Source organism: Leucoraja erinacea, chromosome 6, assembly GCF_028641065.1.
Source record: "Leucoraja erinacea ecotype New England chromosome 6, Leri_hhj_1, whole genome shotgun sequence".
Lineage (NCBI taxonomy): Eukaryota > Metazoa > Chordata > Chondrichthyes > Rajiformes > Rajidae > Leucoraja > Leucoraja erinaceus.
Window position 1 is genome coordinate 63,698,957 of NC_073382.1, and position 23,681 is coordinate 63,722,637.

General features: G+C 41.2%; 1 protein-coding gene across 2 annotated transcripts; it reads left to right on the forward strand.

Moving 5' to 3' along the window:
• The first annotated feature begins 1,766 nt into the window (after window positions 1–1,766).
• eed (embryonic ectoderm development) lies at window positions 1,767–20,403 on the forward strand. 2 transcript variants are annotated; one of them, XR_008723651.1, is made up of 12 exons: window positions 1,767–1,920; window positions 6,674–6,826; window positions 8,791–8,883; window positions 9,543–9,608; window positions 10,183–10,308; window positions 14,474–14,555; window positions 16,148–16,239; window positions 17,639–17,772; window positions 18,488–18,593; window positions 18,967–19,125; window positions 19,544–19,631; window positions 20,098–20,131. XR_008723651.1 is itself a non-coding variant. In XM_055637237.1 (12 exons), the coding sequence occupies exons 1-12, from the start codon at window positions 1,828–1,830 to the stop codon at window positions 20,222–20,224; spliced, it is 1,305 nt and encodes a 434-aa protein (XP_055493212.1). In that variant the 5' UTR covers window positions 1,768–1,827; the 3' UTR covers window positions 20,225–20,403. The 2 variants fall into 2 exon arrangements, 1 of the variants encoding a protein (XP_055493212.1); XM_055637237.1 differs by having other exon boundaries at window positions 1,768–1,920; window positions 19,558–19,631; window positions 20,098–20,403.
• Window positions 20,404–23,681: the final 3,278 nt, after the last annotated feature.

The following is a 23,681-nucleotide window of genomic DNA, read 5'->3' on the forward strand; positions in this document are numbered from 1 at the left end:
TTGCAGGCAGTGCTTTTTTACCTCTAACCATATTTTCATTTTCAAACCAAATTAAGGGTACTCACAGTGCTGTAGACATTTGTCAGTGTCATTCAAAGCTCTGATTGAGGCATACCACTTGCAGAGACTGATTGAGGCACACCACTTCCTGGTTTTATAATCCCTCTCCCTCCCTCCAGCAGTGGCAGCAGAGAGAATGGGCAATGTTGTAAAAACATTAATATCTCTGTCAATTTTAATCGACAGGAAAAATCCTCGGCACACATGCGGCGGAGGGGGGCTCTGAGCGAGGTGGCCAAAAATGCCGGCCGTAGGTGGCGGCGTACTCTCAGAAACCGCAGCACAGAAAGCCAAAACCGGTCAAGAACAGAGTTTTAGTAATATAGAAGCTAGATAGATAGATACTAGACCAAGTGGGACCCATGGGTCCCTGTCATATGGGAGGCCTGGTCAAACAAAGAGAGAGTTGAAGGAGGGATAGGGGAGGGGAGAAGAGGGGAAAGATCCTGGGGAGGTGAGGAGAGTGGGGGGATTGAGGGAGAGGAGGGAGTAGGGAGGGTAGTTGCCACGTCTACACTCCCTCTCTCGCCCCCACCCTCTCTAACCTCCCTCCCCCTCCCGATCTAAAACTCACTCCCACCCTCTCTACCGGCTCCCTTTCCCTCCCTCACCCTCACCACCCTCCTGCCCACTCTACCCCTCCCTCTCTGCCCCCCTCCCTCTCCACCCCCCCCCCCTCCCTCCCTCTCTCCACGCCCTCCCCCTCTCTCTACCCCCTCCCTCTCTCTCTAGCCCCTCCCTATCTCTCTACCCCCTCCCCTTCCCTCTCTACCCCCTTCCCTCTTTACCACCCCTTCCTCTCTACACCCCCTCCCTCTGGAGGGATTGAAGAGGGAGGATGAAGAGGAGGAGGAAGGAGTGCTGCGGATAAGGATAAATGAGCCACGCCTGCACAGTTGGGGGCTATGCGCGAGTGGTGCAATATTGCATTGGGGGAATGGGTTGCGTTGGGGGAACGGGTGAGTGGTGGAATGTTGCGATGGGAGAGCAGCACTTGGTCTAGTTTTATTATATGTCCCTGAAGATGTTAAGGATCCAATGAGCTACTCTTACTCTTAATTTGTAGGTACACATGTAAATATCAACAGCTGGATTACAGTTCACTCACAACACCTCAGGAGCAATTGGGGATCCACAATCAACACTGTCCTCACCAGTGAGGCCTGCATTAAAAAAACTGACACATAGGACACAAACTGAAACAACTCATAGGAACAGAATTAGGCCATTCGGCCATTCAATCATGGCTGATCTATCTTTCCCTCTCAACCCCAATCTTCTGCCTTCGCCCCGTAACCTTAGATACCTTTACTAATCAAGAACATGTCAATCTTTAAAAACCCAACGACTTGGCCTCTACAGCCATTTAGAACGGAGACGAGGAAACACTTTTACAGAGAACTAAGCTGAAGGGTCTGTAAGTATGTATCTCTACCAATTTGGGAATGTGCAATGAAGGGTTGCATTAAAAAATGAACTAACCAATTCTGAAATGCTAAAGAATGACACAAAATGCTGGAATAACTCAGTGGGCATCTGAGGAAACCATGGACAGGCGACGTTTCAGGGTGAGATGCAGAGACAGTGCTGAGCTGGAGGGGCAACACCACGTGCCGCGGGGGGACCAGTGGCCCGGTCGCACCCCCCCCCCCCCCCCCCCCCCCCCATCCACCGTGGGCGTGCAATCATCACGTGTCGCGGGGGGTGGCGGGACCTGCGGAGTGACGTAGCGGGCGTGCGGAGTGACGTGCTTTCTTTGTGCGCACCATGTCGGAGAGCGCGGCGCGGGCGGACATGCCGGCCAAGAGGCAGAAACTGAGCGACGAGAACAGCAATCCCGACATGTCTGGCGACGAAAATGTAGGTGAACCGCACGGGGATGGGGATGTGGGTGGGAAGCCGTGACATCCGCGATGGTGGAGGGAACAAACCCTGTTGTAAAACCTATGCCGTCGCTAGGATTGAGCGCGGGGAGGCCTGCGGTGCGGGGTACAAGCATGCAGGCGGGCAAAGAGCGAGCAACCTCCGGCATGGCCTCTCTCTCTCTCTTTCTCTCCCTCCTTTCCTCCCTCCCTCCCTCCTTTCCTCCCTCCCTCCTTCCGTCCCTCCTTCCCTCCCTCCCTCCTTCCCTCCCTCCCTCCTTCCGTCCCTCCTTCCCTCCCTCAATCCATCCCTCTTTTCCTCGTTCCTTCCCTCCCTCCCTCCTTCCTTTCCTCCCTCCTTCCTTTTCTCCATCCCTCCCTCCTTCCTTTCCTCCCTCCTTCCTTTCCTCCCTCCCTCCCTCCCTCTTTCCCTCCTGCCGCTAACCAGCTCCCTACCCCTACGGCTCGTCAATGGGACCCTGATCTGGAGATACCGGTGCAAACTGAGAGCGGTTTTCAGCCGCAACGAAACAAGGATGTGCAGGCAGACAAAAATGCTGGAGAAACTCAGCGGGTGAGACAGCATCTATGGAGCGAAAGAAATAGGCAACGTTTCCGGTCGAAACCCTTCTTCGATCCGAAACGTCGCCTATTTCCTTCGCTCCATTGGTGCTGCATCACCCGCTGAGTTTCTCCAGCATTTTTGTCTACCTTCGATGTTCCAGCATCTGCAGTTCCTTCTTAAACAAGGATCCTCAGATACTACTTTACAAAACAAAACGGACACAAAGTACCGGAGCAACTCAGCGGGTCATATGGATCTGTAGCTTTAAGGGCAACGGGATCACCCTAACAGTGCGAATAAAATGATCCGTAGGAAGAACGTTGTTCTGGTTCATGTCCTGGGCTTTATTTCATTTACTGCATTTGAATAGGTGGTGTCTTTGGCTGAAATTCTGGCGTTGCTTCCATCTACTGTGCACAAACTGTGACTACAAGTCTCGAATTGGTCTTATGTTGGACGTTTTACGATTTAATTTGTAGGTAGGAATTTAAGGGACCTGGTATATTATTCTGGGGTCGACAAAAAAAGGTATTCATGAAGAAGGTGTACAAGTGTCTTTACTTAGAAGTTGAAAGAGATTTAGCATGTCACTGAATACAAACCTTTATTTCAGAACCATAGAAAGTAGAAACAAAGAACTGCAGATGCTGATTTACCAAGGAAAGATACACAATTTTAGAGTAACACAGCTGGCCAGGCAGCATCCCTGGAGAACATCGATAGGTGATGTTTTGTGTCCGAAGAAATGTCCTGACCCAAAACTTCATCAATTCATGTTCTCCAGGGATGCTGCCTGACCTGCTGAGTTGCTCCAACATTTTATGTCTTTCATACTGTAGAAAATATCCAGACTGGCTACATCATGGCCTGGTATAGAAATTCCAACTTGCAGGAACCCAAGAGACTATAGAGAGAGCTGGATACAGCCCAGTCCATCATGGATGCATCATCCCCATCAGCAAAAAAATCTATTGGATGTGCAGCCTCAAGAAAGTGATCTGTTGATGAAGGCAGGGTTGTGGATTCTTGACTTCTCCCTTCTAAAGTCAACAATCTGCCCCTTGATCTAGTGGATGTTGAGAGCTCTGGCACTGATCAAATTTTCAAACTCCCTTCTGCACTCAGACTCGTCATTGTCCATTATTCAGCCAATAATGAATGTATCTTTGGCGAAATTAAAGAGGGCGTTGGAACTGCATCTTGCTACACTGTCATGGGTATTCAGTGAACAGAGCAGAGGACTGAGAACACAGCCTTGAGGTGCTCTTGTGTTGTCAATGTCTTGCATAATTTTATATAATTTATATGCTGTGTGTTGACTGAGTATGTTCCTGTGATTCTGTTATACCTGCACAGACAGGCTAAAATTTTTGAGGACATCTTCAATCTCTCATTACTAAGGTCAAAAGTTTCCACTTGTTTTAAAAGGGCATCAATAATACCACTGCCCAATAAGACTATGTTCAGATTCAGGTTCAGATTCAAATTTTATTGTCATTGTGCAGTGTTCAGTACAGAGACTTAAGTCCTCAATGACTACTGACCGATGTCACTAGCATTCCTGATGATGAAGTGTGTTCAGAGGTTGCTTCTGATGCATATTATCCCCTATCTTGGCAAGGACCTGGACACTGCAATTTGCCTACTGCCACAATAGTACAACAGGGGATGGGATCTTGCCGGCTCTCCACTTATTGGACCACTTGGAAATGAGAACATGTATATGACAGGTTGTTATTTGTTGACTGTAGCTCAGCATTCAACATTATCGTCCCCTCCATGCTTGTTATCAAGCTTGTCCCTATGCAAGTGGATCTTCAACCTTGTCATTGGCAGACCACAATCAGAACGAATTAGAAACTATTTAATCTTCTCACCATCAGCACAAGAGCACCCCAAGGCTGTGTTCTCAGTCCTCTGCTATGTTCACCCAATACCCACGACTGTAGCCAGATGCAGTTCCAATGCCATCTTTAATTTCGCCAAAGATACATTTATTATTAGCTGAATAATGGCCAATGATGAGTCTGAGTGCAGAAGGGACATTGAAAATTTGATTGGTGCCAGAGCAATAATTTTGCTCTCAACATCAACAAGACCAAAGGGCAGATTGTTGACTTTGGAAGAGGGAGGTCAAGGATCCACAACTCTGCCTTCATCAATGGGTTGCAGTGGAGTGAATCAATTACTTAAACGTTTTCTGCGCTGCACCTGAAGACCTGTCCTTGGTCCTTGGTCTACCACCTTGATGCAATCATAAAATAAGCCTGTCAACACCTCTACTTCCCCGGAAGATTGCGGAGATTTGATGTGTTGACAAATACTCTGGAACCTCTACTGATGTACAGAAGAAAGCATACGGACTAGTTGCATCATGGCTTGGTTTGGCAATGATCATTCAGGAAAAAAAGAATTGAATGGCAGATACTGCCTGGTTCATCACAGGTACTGACCACTGAAGAGATCAATAGGAAACAATAACATCAAATGACCAATGACATCAAAGACCCACTTCATGCTGGCCATGATCTTATTTTACTCCTAACGCCAGGAGAAAAGTACGAGTTTGAAAGCTATGACCACTGGGTACAAATTTAGCTTTTTCTGAACAACATCGGGCTCTTGAACACTGCACCGCACTAAACTCAGCTATGAGCTTCTTTCGACTGAATGGTTGTACTAAGGGAGACAAAAATGCTGGAGGAACTCTGCGGGTGAGGCAACATCTATGGAGGGAAGGAATAGGTCACATTTCGGGTGGAGACTCTTCTTCAGACTGATATGGGAGTGGGGGGGGGGGCAGGAAGAAGAAATGAAGTGAACAGTAGGCCCTGGGGCAGCTGGGGAGGGGAAGGAGAGAGAAAGCAAGGACTACGTCACTCCGCACTACCTTGGAGAATTCAATGTTCATACCGCTGGGGTGTAAACTACCCAAGCGAAATATGAGGTGCTGCTCCTCCAATTTGCGGTGGGACTCGCTCTGGCCATGGAGGAGGCCCAGGATAGAAAGGTCGGATTCGGAATGGGAGGGGTGTTGAAGTGGTGAGCCACCGGGAGATCAGGTTGGTTAATGCCAGTTGAGCGGAGGTGTTGGGCGAAGCGATCGGCAAGCCTGCGCTTGGTCTCACCAAAGTAGAGCAGTTGAAACCTAGAACAGCAGATGCAATAGGTGAGGTTGGAAGGGGTGCAGGTGAATCTCTGCCTCATCTGTAAAGAGTGTTTGGGTCCTTGGATGGAGTCGAGGGGGAGGTTAAACGGCAAGTGTAGCATTTCCTGCGGTTGGAAGGGAAAGTACCAGGGGAGGGGGTGGTTTGGGTGAGAAGGGACGAATTGACCAAGGAGTTACGGAAGGAGTGGTCTCTGCGGAAAGCCGAAAGGGGAGGAGATGGGAAGATGTGGCCAGTGGTGGGAACCTGTTGGAGGTGGCGAAAATGTTGGAGGATTATTTGTTGTATGTGACGGCTGGTAGGGTGGAAGGTGAGGACAAGGGGGACTGGTATAGCTGGGGTCCAGGTGCATGCCCATAGCTATGCCTTGGATTTGGCATGAGGTTTTGTTTTTTTTTGCACTAATACAGTGGTTTTTCATTGAATGCATTTTTTTTGTTTGTTATATATTTACAAGTCTATTATGCTGCACGTAAGAATTCTGTTGTTGGCGAATATGACAGCAACAGGCTTTTCGGCTCAATGTCCGTGCTGCGTATAAACTAATAAACTATAAGATAAACTAATTTCATTTGGCTGCACATGATCCATATCTGTCATTCCCTAACTGCCTCAACCACCACTCCTGGCAGCGCAGTCTAGGAACACATCACCTACCCTGCCTCGTATAGCTTTATGATGTGCAGGTGAGATAGAGGTTCACATACTCTAACACACCCGCTGCATATTCTCTAACCTCATCAGCATTCAGTGCTCCTAGTATGGACTCTTCTACATTGGCGATACTAAACATGGACTAGGTGACTGTTTCAACGCTCCTGCACAAATGTGAGCCTTTTGCTGCAAATTTTTTATTAAAGATTAATATAAATGTTACCACATTTATCTTGCATGACATTTTAATGATTATGATTTTAGTTGTGTGCTGATTTGTGATGTTATATAAATACGAAGCCCCACAAAAGCCATAATCTGTTTGTAAGATTTTTGTGTTTGTTTATTGTTCTACTTGTTTATAGGATGATGCTGCCAGCATAGAGAGTGGTACAAATACAGAGAGACCAGATACACCTACAAACACACCAAATGTACCTGGACGGAAAAGCTGGGGGAAAGGAAAATGGAAATCCAAGAAATGCAAATATTCATTTAAATGCGTCAACAGTCTTAAGGTTTGTTTGAGTGAAAATATCAATGTCTGATATACTAACTGGACTCTTATAGTGACAATTGTATTCCTTTCTTGTGTTCATTTTAATGTAAGTATTTTCCTCCAGGCCAATCAGTTCTACCGGGTCAATACTCTGTGTGTTAACATTGAGGGATGTAACTGTACTTAGAATATTGTGGGAACTGTAGCTAGTCCCGGGCTTCGCAGGCGACCTGGGAACTACAGCCAGTCCTGGGGACGCGAGGGATCTGGGAACTGCAGCTAGTCCTGGGGCATGAAAGCGATCTGGAAACTGCAGAAAACTAATGGAAAAACACGTGAAAACGACATATTATTAGCATGTATTATTACTAATTTATGAATTATTAGTATGTATTACTAATTACTAATTTATTAATCTATGTGTTATTACCTCCATTTATTAACTATGGCGATAGATGTGGCCTGCCATCCGCTCACAAACATGGATCTTGGGCCCTATGCAAAAAAGGTTGCCGACCTCTGGACTAAACCAAACCCTTGATCCTGTCCCGCCAGCCTTTTTTCAAAATTTAGCAACTCAAAATGGGGGTGCGTTTTCATTGCCGGGAAAGTGCTTGCTTGTTCACTCTATGCTGGATTGTGCTACTTTAGAGCCTCCTAAAGTCTTTGGGTTCCAAGATTTCTCTGTGTGATTTGTGTACTTTCTCTTGCTGCATTAGATTAAATGTTTTCTCCTTGGGATTATAAATCTAAGGACCATAAATAGAAATTGTCTAAATAATTGGAATTGCCCTCTCTGGCAGTAAATTATAATCTATCTTTTCAGGCAGAATTGTGAAAAGTTAGTGCTCTGCCTTTTGATTACATGTAGTTATCAGTATTGGAGTGTAGTGCTCCTTGAGGAAATTAAAGACTTTTTGTAATTCTTGCATCCATCTGAAATCTGGCACTATCTTCCTTTATCTGCTGATTTCCATAGGAAGAACAAGTTTCACTCATTTATTTTTGTAAAGGAGGATGTTTACTTTTTAAACCATTCAGCATTGCTTTTGTGACTGCCCCATTTGCTGCAGAATAATATGCTATTCCTAACCTTGACTTTTTTGATAAGAATGACTTGTCTTGTAACTTCAATAAGCTTTCCATCATAATACAGGTTAAACATTTTTCTGAACTGCTTACGGTTTTTGCATTACATTTGCAGAATAGTTATTTAGGTGTTTCTAGGAACATTGCCAAAAAATTCAAGTGATGAAAGCTGATGTGATGATATAAACTAAAATTATTGACATACCATGGTTTTCCTTTCATAACCTGGGCAAATCAATCTGGGGAGGCACAGTGGCGCAGTGGTAGAGTTGCCTTACAACGCCAGAGACCCAAGTTTGATCCTGACTTTGGGTGATGTCTGTATGGAATTTGTACATTCTCTCTGTGACCGTGTGGATTTTCTCCCACATTTCAATGACTCACTGGTTTGTAGGTTAAATAGCTGCGGTAAAATAATTGTAAATTGTCGCTAGTGTGTAGGATTGTGTAGTCTACAGGGTGATCGCTGATCGGCTGGGACTCGGTGGACAGATGGGCCTATTTCCACACGGTATCTCGAGCTTAAAAGTCTAAATAGTTTGCCAAAAGCCTATTTCAGGAATTAATCAGAATGCACATTTTAAATATATTATACATCATACATTTTTGACTTTATAGACTATTATAAATATATCATTCAAAATTGAACAGTTTCTAATGAAGAGCATACATTTTATTTTCTATGAACTGAGATTGCAAGAGAAAAATATAAAATCAATGCAACCGTAGGAAATTTTCAAATTGGAAAATGTCTTCTATGATTGGGTCCTTATCAAGAATATTGACCGTTATATGGATATTAATAATGGCCTCTTGACAGCATTGGTTGATGCTGCAATATTTTACCATGCTCCAAACTAATTTTTAAGCAAGGAAATTATTTTTATTTTGTAGGAGGATCATGGTCAACCACTGTTTGGAGTGCAGTTCAACTGGCACAGTAAGGAGGGAGATCCTTTGGTATTTGCCACCGTTGGCAGCAACCGGGTCAGTGTTTCAAATTGTGTGATTTAACAAAAATGTAACCACAAATTTACTTGTAAACTGCTTTAGCAGAAGACTGACATTTGGACTAGTGTGCTGAATGACCTGTTTCCATGCCACGCGACTCAATGACCTGTATTCCTTCTACAGTTGTAATTTTGATTTACTTCTGAAAGCTTAATAAAAATGTAGTGGTGGAGCCCATCATTCTGATTTCCCCCAAATTATGCTGTGAATTACACTTTTTGTTTTAGCACAGAATCTGGCGTGTTTTATTTCAACTGGGACTGTAATTAATAGATTCAGAGGCATTGGGGAAAGTAAATTACTTTTAAAATTCTGTTGATGTTATTGGTAATTTAGTTTATATTAAAAAAAAAGGTTATTTAGTTCAATTTTAATAGCGTGTAAATGTTTATTTAAAAATATTTTTTAAATCATTCGGAGATTTTACATTTGGCAAAACCTACACCAGCTTTATCTGGATACTTTGGGAAGGGCCTCCACACGATCCTTGGTGCATAGAGGCCAAATGAGATAGCCTATTCACTTCTGACCCGGGTATTGAGGATTTAGGTGAAGAGGTGGCATTTACATGTAACTGGCTCGGTCCTGCATTGTTTGATCTATATATTCAAATTCTCTCTTTTTATTTGGACTAGGTCACACTTTATGAATGTCACTCTCAAGGGGAAATGCGATTATTGCAATCATATGTGGACGCTGATGTATCCTTTGAATACAATGATATAATGATGTGATGTGAAGTTGGTACTTGCAGAGAGATTAACCTTACTTCGTGTGTGCTACTGCGTTTCTTAATGCCTCGAATTTTATAAAACCATTTTCAACAGGTTATAATTTGATGATCGTTTTTACTTTGCGGAAGTGAGTAAAGTTCAAGGGTGGTCAGTATCATTGAGCAACAAATTATATCAATAACTGCATAAAAATTAAATATTAAAATAGGAAGCTGGCATAGATATTTACTTTAAATAATTTGAAGGGCTGAAATGTTATCCAGCAGATAACTGGATTGGGTAAAAGCTAAAATGGATTTTAAATGAATATTAAACTTGAATGTACATATGTTAAATTATAACATATATGTGATATTGGGGTTTAAACCTCGAGAGAATTAAGCAAAATTATATTGCCAGATTGAAAACTTGATGAATAAATCAGAGTAGGGATGTTTCCTCATTTAGATTGGAGGAAGAGTTGCGATTTTAAAAATGTAGAAGCAAAGACTTATGGTGAATAAAGTTTATTTCCGTATTGACAATAACTCGAGCTAATCAGACAGACGAGAACTTCTACACATGTGCGTGGACATACGACAGTAATACAAGCCACCCCCTCTTGGCTGTGGCTGGATCAAGGGGCATTATCCGAATTATTAATCCCATCTCTATGCAGTGTATTAAAGTGAGTATGAACAATTGTGAATAGATAATTTGTATATTACATTTTGCTAATTACTATTTTGCTCTTGTTTATAAAAATAAAGAAAGCAAATAATGTAAAAGGATAATTCCTCTTGGATAAATTTTAATAATCTTTGATCCTCCCACAAATCCATGACAGTTTAATAAATTTGTGCTTATTTTTCTTTAAAAAATTGATTGAATTAAATATTTTTGAGTTTCAAATATACAGTACCCTCCATAATGCTTGGGACAAAGACCCATCATTTATTTATTTGCCGCTGTACTCCACAATTTGAGATTTGTAGTAGAAAAATATCACACGTGGTTAAAGTGCACATTGCCAGATTTTAATAAAGGCCATTTTTATACATTTTCAGTCTCGCCATGTAGAAATTACAGCAGTGTTTATACATAGTCCCCCCATTTCAGGCAGGCATGAGATTTCTCCGCAGACCTGTGGATTTCTGCGGATTTTGAAATTTGTTCAAAAATCTCAAAATCTATAAATGATTTTCCGCAAGACAGATCGAGGGCGCTGATTGGATGAGAGGGACGTTGGTCAGTGAGGGGCGGGATGGGACATGATGATTCCGCGCGATGGCTGGAGGAGGGAGGCATCGGTCAGAGGCAGAAGTGGGGGGGTGGGATTGAGGATAGAGAGCGGTGATTGGAGGAGGAAGGTGTCCGGGGGCGGGACAAGGCGAGGCCTGGTGGAGCAAGGCGTGGTGCCGGGAGCGCGGTCCTGGGGGAGGGCAGCGGGAGAGTAGGCACTGGGATGGGAAAGGCTGGGGAACGGCTGCAGGGCTGGAGCCTTGTCGGTGTCAATAGGCGTTTTGAAACAAGTAGAGGGAGTGTAGCTGTTCATAAAAAGCTTTTTATCTTCATCTTCTGCCTCGTCTGTGGATGCATAAACTTGTACTACTGTTGTCTTTGTGTGTTGGAATTGGAACCTCGCTGCGATGATACGGTCATTCACAGGTTTCCAACCTATCATTGCTTTCTCTGTCTCTGTCTAACACCAGTCCTACTTCTCGTATGTGGTGTTATTCATGCCTGGAGTACATCAGTGTTTTTCCTCACTCCCTATCCAACGGACTTCACTCACCCCTAAGATGCTCAGCTCATACTTCTCAAACTCAGTAGCTGGGATAAGTTCCCACTCTGGTACAAGGTCCTGACATTCCAGGTAGCAGTTCTCATAGCAGCATTTTTTCGTGGCACAAGCATCCTGGAGGCTTTAGCCCAAGCCTGTCATACTTGTAGGGGGCGAGCTCCATCTCTCATGCTGATTTCCAGTATAGTTTATGCTTGCTGTTTCCGTAGCGGGTTTTTGGTTTTACATGGTAGGGGCGCTAGCCCTACGTCCAACCCTCCTCCTTTGATGTCCGGGCTTGGGACTGGCACTGGCTTGGTGCCCATAACCAGATGTGGTTCTTTGACAGGGGTAAGACAAGATTGCCTTCTATCCCTCTTTCTGTTTATTGTCACGATTGACTATCTCATGCGGAAGACAATTAACAAACCTGACTTTGGAATACAGTTGAGAACAGGAAGACGCCTCACAGATCTAGATTTTGCCGATGACATTGCACGACTAGCAGAGTCGAGATGTATCCTTCAAGACAACTGCTCTGGAGGAGAATGCATCAAAGGTTGGATTAAAGATCATCGGCCAGAAGATGGGACCATGCATACTGGAGACCAGCAGCCAATAGACCAGCTGATAATCACTGGGGAACCTGTTGAAAACGCCACAAGAAGTAAAGGTCGACGTCAAGTCCCGAATTGGTAAAGCTGCATCAGTCTTCAGACGAATGCTGCCAATATGGTCTAGTGGCGGGATATCCAAGATGCTAAAAGTCAAGCTTTTCCAGTCCGCAGTCCTCCCTACAGCCCACTATGCCAGTGAGAAATGGAAAAATCAATTTGAAGATGAAAAAGAAATTGGATGCATTCCAACAACGCTGCTTGAGGAAGATCCTGAAGACTAGCTACAGAGACCACATCACAAACGAGGAGATCTACCGTAAAATTGCAACAAAGCCTCTCAGCCAGGACATAGAGGTACGCAAGCCTCTATGGAAGCCTGGGACGCAAGCCTATCGAGGGGGGAAGACATCGCTCATAACCCAGCAGAAAGGCGGCCCAATGCACTCAACAGTGTGGGAGGAACCTAAGTTTAAGTAAGTAAGAGGGAGTGTGTGTGAGCCCTGGTGAACTGTAATTTCAAGGTACAATTATCGAAATAATTCTACATAAAGGGGGCGCTGCCCCCTTTTACCCCCGCCGGGAGTGTTGCTCCATGGAATCCTACCAGGCCTGGACCCCCATCTCTCTTCCTCTTTTTTCTTTTTTCCTATGTCATGCCTGTTCAGGGCACCATAATGTTAGGGACCGAGCAATGTAATGTAAATGAAAGTAGTCATGTTTAGTATTTTGTTAAATATCCTTTGCATGCAATGACTGCTTGAAGTCTGCGATTCATGGACATCACCAGTTGCTGGGTGTAATCTCTGGTGATGCTCTGCCAGGCTTGTATTGCAGCCAGGTTATGCTTGTTTTGGGGGCTAGTCCCCTTCAGTTTTCTCTTCAGCATATAAAAGCCACGCTCAATTGGGTTCAGATCGGGTGATTAACTTGGCCACTCAAGAATTGACAATTTTTTAGCTTTGAAAAACTTCTTTGTTGCTTTAGCAGTATACTTGGGATCATTGTTTTGCTGTAGAATGAACCGCTGGCCAATGAGCTTTGAGGCATTTGTTTGAATTGAACAGATTGGATGCGTCTATACACCTCAGAATTCATTATGCTACTACCATCAACAGTGGTATCATCAATTAAGATAAGTACCTTCAACAGCCATTCATGCCCAGGCCATAACACCCTCACCACCATGTTTAAGGTGATATGCTTTGGATATTGGGCAGTTCCTTCTCACCTCCATACTTGGCTCATGTCATCACTCTGATATGTTAATCTTTGTCTCATCTGTCCAGAAAACCTTTTTTCCAGAACTGTGGTTGCTCTTTTAAGTACTTCTTGGCAAACTGTAACTGGGCCAACCTATTTTTGCGGCTATACTATGTATAAACACAGTTGTAATTTCTACATGGTGTAACAAAAATGTATAAAAATACCCTTTAATAAAATTTGACAAATGTGCACTTTAACCACATGTGATTTTTTTTTTCTATTACAAATCTCAAATTGTGGAGTACAGAGGCAAATAAATGATGTTTTTTTGGTCCCAGACATTATGGAGGGCACTGTAGCTGGTTCTAAATCAGGCAGTATTGTTTAGAGCTGTGATATGCTGTCAGGTGAAGAAAGATAAACTTGTTCTTTATTTTTGAGAGACTTCCTAATCACATTTGTAATAATGCTTCTTTCAGTTGGAGCTTCATTGGTGTAGCGGTAAACATGGCTGTCAAATGTTGGCCCGTATTTGACAGTCTCTACTTGGGAAAACTGCACAACTTCTAGTGTCTTGGTCTATGCTAGAGAACATCAGTTACCCATATTTGTTCAGGTCATTTTTTTTTCTATGTAAAGTTAAGTCAGTCTGTGTAAAGTTAAGAGGCTTAATAAAGGAAGGAGTTATGCAAGTGCTCACAATCTTGGAAGATGTTGAGTTTCTTTTTTTTGTATTGACAGGTGAAATAGAATCGCTGTTTATATTGCATATAGATGTAAACCAAGAAGTTTTATTTAGTTTAAAGACATTTCCTGATCAGATGTCAATTTATTCTTTCATTAGTTTACAGATTAATTTTAATTTGAAATGATAAAACATGAATAGAATTTATGCAAAAAGTTACAAGATGCTAAATCACTGGACTTTTTCCCAGTTTCAGGTTGTCTGAACATTTCTGATTTTGAAGGGAGTTAATAATCAAGGTACAGCACAACAGTCAATAATGCTATTTTTGATGTTAGGTGTGGAGATAATTATGATGGTTGTTATTTCATTTGGGAAGTCAATTCTACTTGCAGAAAACCTTTAGAAATCAAAATTTTACAAATTATATTGGTACTTTTATAGTCAAGGTATATTTTCAGTTTATTAAGTTGCTGATTTAAAGTAGATTGGCATCATTTTAAATAAATAATATTTATTAGTTGCAAGTGATATTAACGTGGCCTTCCCTCTTTATTAATTGTAGCACTATGTTGGACATGGTAACGCGATTAATGAACTGAAATTCCACCCCAGAGAGCCAAATCTTCTTCTTTCTGTGAGCAAAGGTGAGCTTAACAATTAACCAGCTTGTAAACTAGCTTGGTGTTTGGGGTCCTGTATTATGGTGGGATTGAAAACATATCTGAAAATTATTCTGATGGTTTGCTGCAATGTTGCCTTGAACCTTATGGTAACCTTAAGCTCTGAACAATAACAGTCTAGTATTATCATTGCACTATATCTGTTTATTTATTGTGTATGTATGGTCTATAGACACACTGAACTTTTATCTTCTGTTTTGTATTATGTTTACATAATCTGTTGAGATGCAGCAAGTAAGAATTTCATTGTCCCATCTGGGACACATGATGATAAATCTCTGTCTTCTTGGTAGGAATTGGATGTTATACTGTTTATATCTGCTTAGAATTAAATTGCATCTTAATTTAAAAAACTTTAGAAGTTTTAAATTCAAAAGTTTGTCTCTGATTTTTATAAGAATACTGGACCAAGTGGGACCCATTGGGTCCCTGTCACACGGGAGGCCTGGTCCCCCAACGCAACCTGTTCCCCCAACACAATATTCCACCACTCACCCATAGCTGACAACTGCGCAGGGGCTGCTCAGTTCACCTTATTTACCCAGCAGAACGCAGTGTACTGTGACAATTTAAAAAAAAAAGCATTTGCACTTGCTAGGGCTAGCAGGGCTCGGTGTACTTGGATAACAACAATGTTGCGAGCAGGGCTACAATCCCATTGTGACGTCACAGCTGTAAACACAGGGAATAAGTGAAAGGCAGTTGTTTTTCACCCAAGTTTTTTGAGATTTTTGAACATTTTCATTATTAACTCGAGAAATAAAGCATGAAATTTTGAGAAGGCAATTTTTGGCCACGGCAAAAATCTCTACCGGAATATGTAAACGTTTTACTGTTAGCGCAATGTGTTTTCGAGAAGATGTAATCTCACACAAATAAATAAACGCACAAATCCACATCCAAGATCAGACTTTTAATAGTTACTAGACCAAGTCGGAGCTGTTGGTTGCAGGGGGTGGCGAGGGTGCGGCCTGTGGCGTCACATACCAGCGCGTGCGCGCACACACACGGGGGGGGGTGACGTCACTCGCAGTGCAAGAAAGACGGTAGCAAGCAGATCCATTGTGACGTCATCTGCGAAAGAACAGGTTTATTTTCAAAGTTATTTCAGATTTGTGAACATTTTCATAAATAACTCGAGAAATAACGCTCGAAATTTTCAGATAAGGTGATTTCAGATTCCAGGCGATAAATCTCTATCGGAACGTGAAACTTTTACCTTTAGCTCGTCGTTTTTTCGACATGTGTTATTATTTACACGCGCACACACACACGCATCCAAGATCAGAGTTTTAATAGTTAATAGACATGGATGTGGATATTGCAAAACAATCAAGTCATGTATTCCAATTCAAGGTTAAACGTGAGTTGTGGAACAGCTGAAGGTTATGCTGTCACTATTCGGGACACATTTTGCAGAAGTGCTGTGAAGATATGAAATTCCTCGTAGACGCAAGAGCCTTTAGCAGTTTAGCTTGTCCAAATGATTTTAAAAACAGTGCAATCAGTGTGAAGTATTCCACACGAGGCTAAATGGAACCTATGTTTCACATTAGATCATGCTCTAAGGTTTTGGAACATCCAAACTGACACTTTAGTTGCGATATTTGGAGGTGTGGAAGGACACAGAGATGAAGTTCTGAGTGCAGTAAGTGACCAATGTTGTTTTATTCTGTTATATTCTGCTTCTATGTGTTACTGAATAAGAAATAGAATATAGAAAGGTATAGCACAATAACGGGCTAATCAGCCCACAATTTCGGTGCAGAACATTATCCCAAGACTATCACTTATCTACTTGCATATAATCTTATCCTTCCATTCTCTGCATATCCATATGCCTATACTAAAGTATTTTAAATGGCTCTATCATAATCTGCCTCCACCACCAGTCCTGGCAGTGCATTGCTGCCGCTCTTCGTATAAAAAATCTTGCTCTGCACATCTCCTTCAGACTTTACCCATCTCACCTTAAGCTATGGCCACTTGTTTTTGATTTTTCGAACCTGGGAAAGAGATTCTGATTACCATATTTATCCTTCTCATAAGTTTATATACTTCTTTTGGGTCTCCCTGCAACCTCTGGTGTTCTAGAGAAAACAAACCAAATGCAGGGACTGTATTGAATTTTTTTTAAGTCTTAGAATTTGCATGTTAATAATTGGATGATCTAGAGTGCATTGTCTTGTCTAATTTCTAAATGTTACTTATTGCATGACGTTTCAGCTTTTTAAAAGTTTTCCCTCACCATGCCAAATCCCATGATTGATTGCTTTCCGGGCTGGCAGTGTGGGAACATGGCAACCAGAAATTATGCTTGTTGAGGTGATGGGAGTTTATTTGCGTCATTAAAGCAGGACTTTCATAGTGAATTGCAGAGCCCTGACAATGTAACAGAGCAGACAAATCTAGACGTGCAGATACATAGTTCCCTGGAAATTATGTCACATGTGGATAGAGTGGACACTTTTTTGGTACTTTGACCTTTATCATTAAGAGTATTAAATATCGAGATTGGGATGTAGGCGTATATAGACGTGCAAGATGTTGGTGAGGCTGTTTTTGAAGTATTGTGTTCAGTTTTGGTCACCCTGTAACCAGCTGCAATTTGTGATAACTACTGATTAGAACATTGGAAAAACTCTCACGTTGCCATGAATTGTATCATGAATTATTTTTGCTATATGATCAAAGTGTTTTGAGGTTTGAGTTTAATGTCTTATCTGATATATTGTACATGTGCTAGTGAAGTAGGTTGATATGTTAATTGAGGTAATTTGCTGAGGATTGAAAAGCACAATGTGATTCTACATTCTTTATATTTGGGTGCTTTCAGCAAATTAAATGCACTTAGGAATCTGGTATAAAGGGCTTATCATTTGGTCGACATATATAGGAATTTGCTATTCCCAACTAGAAATTGGAGATTTACCATCAAATGTAATGGGCATTGCAGGTACATGGCAAGCCTGGTAAGAATATTCAAAGGTATTTTGTGACTGATTCACATGATCAGTGTGTTGTTTTACCTTTAACTTCATTAATAGGATTTTGATCTTCTCGGAGAGAAAATAATGTCTTGTGGCATGGATCATTCCCTTAAATTGTGGCGAATCAACTCGGAAAGAATGTTAAAGGCTATTAAGGGATCAAATGAATATAATCCAAGTAAAACTAACAGGTGACGTATTTCAATACTGCTTTGTTCGTTGCATTGCCTTTAGGATTTACCATGACAAGTTTATTTATAATAAATGGTCTGCTTTTTTATTTGTTGCCTTAGCAGATAGGTAAACTACAGATTATAGCTATTTCACATGTATGTACAAGATAAGAAAACCCCCAATCATTCCTATAATTTTGCAAAATATTTAATTTCCGGCATCCTTGCTTTGAAATTGGGTTGATGTTGTAATCATGTCTGCCTCTGTGTCCACATTGTTGTACATTTTTGCATGAATATCTGATTAATACTAGATAGTTCTTGATTTTCATGTGAACTCTGCTTTTAACTGCTTATGGATTCTTACTACATTTTGGAAGATTTGTAAAGTGTTGCAAAGTTTTAAAATTACTATTAATTGTCAAATTCTGTTTATTTTGAAGAATAGCTATTATTAATTTAACTTATTGACCCATGTGGCAGGCATTGTACAAAATATTTTTGTGCATTGGATTGGCCACCAATTTAGTGCAACATAGGTCTCTGTGCCTGTGCATTGTAGCATGGAAGTAGGGGATGTGTTGAAAGTCTGGTGTAAGTGCATCTAGCACTACATCATCTTGGATATCCCATTCTTCGACTCCATTCATTTGAGTATGCTGACTAACCTGCATGAGAAAGTTACGTTCAATTGAATTTTCTTGATTTTACTGGGATTTTTTTTGTATTGTAGGCCATTTGTATCGCAGAAAATCCATTTCCCTGATTTTTCTACAAGAGATATACATAGGAATTATGTGGACTGTGTGCGGTGGCTTGGTGATCTGATATTATCAAAGGTGAACATTTTGTTTTTTATTCAATCAGCAACTTCATGAGTACAAATAGATTTTTAAGGTTGAACAACTTGCTTTTACTCCAGGTGAGATGTCAATATATAGCAATGAAAAGCCTCTTGGATATTTCTAATGGACTGCAGAGCAGACTCATTGGACCAAATGGCTTAATTCTGCTCCCATGTATTATGATCTTATGATATTTTCTGTTATTTAGGAATTGCGTTTTAAAATGAAATGTATGATAAGCATGGAATTTTATTATTTTATCAAGTTTTGATGGCACTGGTTTATTTTGGCATGCAGACTTGTTTTATAGTTTCTGCATTATGAATGCTGACCACAAACATTGATAGTTCTGTTATTTTTGTTTCAGTCTTGTGAAAATGCCATTGTGTGCTGGAAACCCAGCAAAATGGAAGATGACATTGATAGAATAAAACCAAATGAATCAAATGTGACAATACTGGGAAGATTTGATTACAGTCAATGTGACATCTGGTACATGAGGTTTTCAATGGATTTCTGGCAGAAGGTAAGAATAAAGTATGTAGGAATGTTTAGTCAACATAATTTAGTAGTTGGGGATTTGATTTAGTAGTGGGTTTCTCTCTTATTCTTAGTTTATTGGTTAGATGGCTGCCAGTAACCCTCCTAAGGGTTATGTTCTACTTTGTTGAAAGGATTTCAATGTTAATAAAGAATTATAGACAACAGGATTAGGTGACTGGGGAAGATTACAATTGTATGTGTAATAGTTCCTTTGTTAAATTTGTAATGTTTTTAATTGAGTGGCTGTGTTTATTCCTGTTTGGGTTTATTGCTGCTATCAATTGCTGAATATTGGGGTTTTGATTTCAAGACTAACATGCAAGTAATAAAGTAAGATCAAGTATGTTGAGTTAATTGGCCAGTGCCTTTCAACTGCTAACTATTCAATTATTAAAATCTAGATTTCTTTTTAAAGATGCTGGCTTTGGGTAATCAAGTTGGAAAACTTTATGTATGGGACCTTGAAGTGGAAGATCCTCATAAGGCTAAGTAAGATTTTTTTTCATTATCTTATTTTCTTTTTATTCTAATTTCAAATCAATGTATAGGTTCTCTACTTTTTTTTTGAAATTATGAACATGTTGCTTTCTGTGGGCCTGCTATCAAAAACACTCTGGTGTGACTTACTTTATTTATAAAAATAGAGCTGGTTTAAACTTCCATCTTGCATAGATTTCTAATGTATCCTTATCAATGACACAACTTGCTGACCAACACACTCAAGTCTCTTACTTAACTAGTGGCTTATTTAATAACAAATTGCTCGGTGTGGCTAAAGGTGAGATTATCAGAGTTTACCTGTGAGTTTTATGGTTAACTCCAGAACTTGCAAAATAAAAAATGCTAGTCCATTGTGCAAAATAATTTGTAAATTCTACCATTTGTGAACTGCTGCCCATTAGTTGATACTGCAGCTACACTTTCAAATATTTTCTGATTCTGTCTTGTTTTTTAGATGCACAACACTGGCTTATCCAAAATGCACTGCAGCTATACGCCAGACCAGTTTTAGCAGAGATAGCAGTATTCTCATTGCTGTTTGTGATGATGCCACGATTTGGCGCTGGGACCGACTTCGATAAAAAGATGTCTTCGGAATCATGCACCAATGACACAAGAATATTTTCTCAGCTTGCGTAGGCTAATTTTCTTTTTGTTAAATAAATTGTGTTGTCTGTATAGATCTGCTAATGCAATCTGCAGTTTGACTTTTTCCTTTATGTGGCTTATTGCCTTTTTCTGTCAATAAATATATTTTTTATATATTGGCTGCCTGTATGGTAATGTGGCTGGTAAATCTTGGACAATTGCATTTATAATTACATTAAAACTGGTGTAATAACATTCAATTAATCATTTGAACAGTTGACTACGCAGCAACATTTTCTTGCCTGTGATGCCTTTGCACTGGACTTTAGAAGATCTGAAACTGACCAGATGTTGGGCAATGGGATTGGATTGCCTTACACTTTTAGGTAGCATAGACGATCTCTTATGCCATTGAGTTCTTTGGTTTTGACAAATACACCTGAATTTGGACATGCCGCTGCTCATTAATAATTCTTCAATCTGCTTGGTTAAGGAGATACAAGAAACCATAGATGTGGGTTTACAAAACAAAAACTGCTGATGTTATTCAGCGGGCCAGGTAGCATTTCTGAAAGACATGGATGGGAAACTGGTCCTAACCCAAAAAATCACCTATTCGTATCTCCCAGAGATGCTGCCTGACCTGCTGATTTACTCCAGCACTTTTATTTTGCTTGGTTATGGAAATGCCCAAATGATTCAAGTGCAAATTTGCAATAAAACAAAGTGCTCAAAATATTCAGCAAAGTAAAATCCAGAGAAATAAATAAGGGTTAATATTTCAAGCTTGATGACTCCATTGACCTGGAACTGTATATCTCCACATGAGCTCGCCTTGTTTTCATTGTACCAAATACTTCAGGAATTCAGTTTAAAATCATTTTAAACTGAAAGGGGATTATGTGCTATTATTGGGCTTTTACTGCATTACTTACTAGAGCACCATAGTCTGTGCACTGAATACACATGTATCATTTAGTCAGGCATATGACATGATACTAAACAATTAATACATTGAACCACAGATCTTAGAATGGTATGTATATGTGCTAATGGACTGAACTTCTCATTATTTGCAGTGAATGAAAAATTGACGTTGGTTTGCCCAATCTGGAAAAGATCAAACAGATTAGGTGGTTGCTTTGTAAAATACCTTTAAATCTACAACAATTACCCTGAACTCCCAGTTGCCCATCACTTTAATTCTTTATCCCACTCATGTTCTCTAGATTTGTCTTCCCAGACTGTTCCACAAGGAATGGGACCTCATCTTTTGTCTGAACTCTTTATTAAACATTTTCAGAAAATCAGCCTTGCATTTTAAATTCAGAGCATTAAATTTCAAGCATCTGTATTTTGTTTTCTATTTAATTTATCACCATCTGCATACGTTTCTTATCTCAAAATCAATGCTCTCAAATATAGGTTTCAAGGTTGTCAGTTTATTGTATTACAGCTATACTAAAAAAAAAAGCAACAAGATGCACAACTGCATAAAAGTTAACATAAACATCCACCACAGCGGATTCCTCACTGATGGAAGGCAATAAAGTCTATCTTCCCTAGTTATTCTCCCGCGGTCGGGGAGATCGAAGCTCCCACGTCGGGGCGGTCGAAGCTCCTGTGGCTTGGAGCTCCTGCAGTCGGTCCCTAACCAGGGAGCGAGCTCCACGATGTTAAAGTCCGCAGGCTCCCGCAGTTGGAGCTGTGAGATCGATCCCTGGCAAAGGGATTGCCAGCTCCGCGATGGTAAGTCCGCAGGCCTCTGCGATTGGAGCTCCCGAAGTCTGTCTCCAGCAGAGGCTGCCTGCTCCACAATGTTAGGCCGCAGTGCAGACGGAGATACGATATGGAAAAAAATTGCATCTCCGTCGAGGTAAGAGATTAAAAAGTTTCCCCCAATCCCCCCCCGCCCCCTCCAAATAAAGAAGATTAAAACATAGTTTAACACATACTAAAAACAACAAAGAAGGAAAAGGACAAAACAGACTGTTGGCGAGGCAGCCATTGCTGGTGCTACCCGGTGGAAACCCGGTGAAATATGTTTGATAACTTGATCCCTAATGGTTAATAGAGGGCCACAAGTTCACTACCCTGAGGGAAGAAAGTTTCTCATCTTAGTCCTAAATACTGCAATTGTTTACTCAGACGATGACACCCTGGTTTCAACATTTCCCTTTCCCTTCCACCTCTTGCTAGGGTAAACATAATCATGGATTCAGCCTGTTAAGCCCTGATGGAATTTATGTTTCAGATCAATTTCATCTCATAAACTCTGAAAGTATTCTGGTGGGATGCAGCTCAGCATGGTATGAGAACTACACTGCTATTGACTGCTTGAACCTACAGAATGGTGAACACAGCCCAAGCTGGAGGAACAGCACCAGATATTCTGCTTGGGTAGCTTAAAAGTGAATGTTGAATTCTCCAATTTTAAGTAATTAATCTCCAACCTCCCCCACCCACCTCAATTTCCCCCTCCCACCTCACCTTGCCACTTCACTTTCCTGTCCTCTCCCACATTCTTCTTCCCTACCGCAACCTTGCTTTTATTTCTGAAAAATAAAATTGACGGAAAAAAATGACTAAACAAACCACGTTTCAGCAATTGGGTCTTGGAAGTGGGCAAAATGGTTGTATGCCAGCACTTTAGACAAAGGTTCTCTAATCCAAGCAAGAACTTTCACCAGAATGTAAATGGAAACAATTTAATCAGCCTTGTTTGGAATGAGAGATTCTAGAAATGCCTCCATCATTCCTGTCGTCCTTTGGAGCCAAACTTCATGCCAACACTAAACTCCAGGGAACAATGCAAAGCAAGCATTTTCTGCTGACATCTATGGATGGAGGATGAAAGTCGGTAATAAAACCACATGCAGCATGTCAGATGTAAATCAAATAATTAATAAAATTAATTTGCATGGAAAGTGGGAAAGTGCAGGAAGGAACTGCAGATGCTGGTTGACACCGAAGATAGATAGGAAATGCTGGAAATGCGGGGGACAAGCAGCATCTCTGGAGAGAAGGAATCGGTGACATTTCCGGATGAGACCCTTCAGACTGAGTCGGGGAGAGGTACAGGAAGGGTACAAAGAGCATGTAGGGAGTGAAAACGACAGATCAAAGCAGACACTAATCAAAGGAAATGTAGAATGGATCATTGCTAGCTCGGGGAAAGCGACAATGGTCATACGATCAGCAAAATTAATCAGGATAGTGAAACCAGCCAGACAACTAGGTGGAGGAGGGATGGAGACAGAGGGAAAGCAAGGATTATTTGAAGTTAAAGAAGTTAGAAAATGAGTTGTAAGCTGCCCAAGTGAAATATGCGATGCTGTTCGTCCAATTTACTTGGGCCTCACTCTGACAGTGGAGGATAAAGATCCTGTAGGATGTTTGGTGGAGGAGGCCTAGGACAGAGAGGTTGGTGTGTGAATGGGAGGGGGAGTT

Coding starts and splice junctions, on each gene's coding strand:
- eed (XM_055637237.1), top strand. CDS start 1,828: ATGTCGGAGAGCGCGGCGCGGGCGGACATGCCGGCCAAGAGGCAGAAA. Junction 1,921..6,673: donor ACATGTCTGGCGACGAAAAT/GTAGGTGAACCG, acceptor ACTTGTTTATAG/GATGATGCTGCCAGCATAGA. Junction 9,609..10,182: donor AATCATATGTGGACGCTGAT/GTATCCTTTGAA, acceptor CGAGCTAATCAG/ACAGACGAGAACTTCTACAC.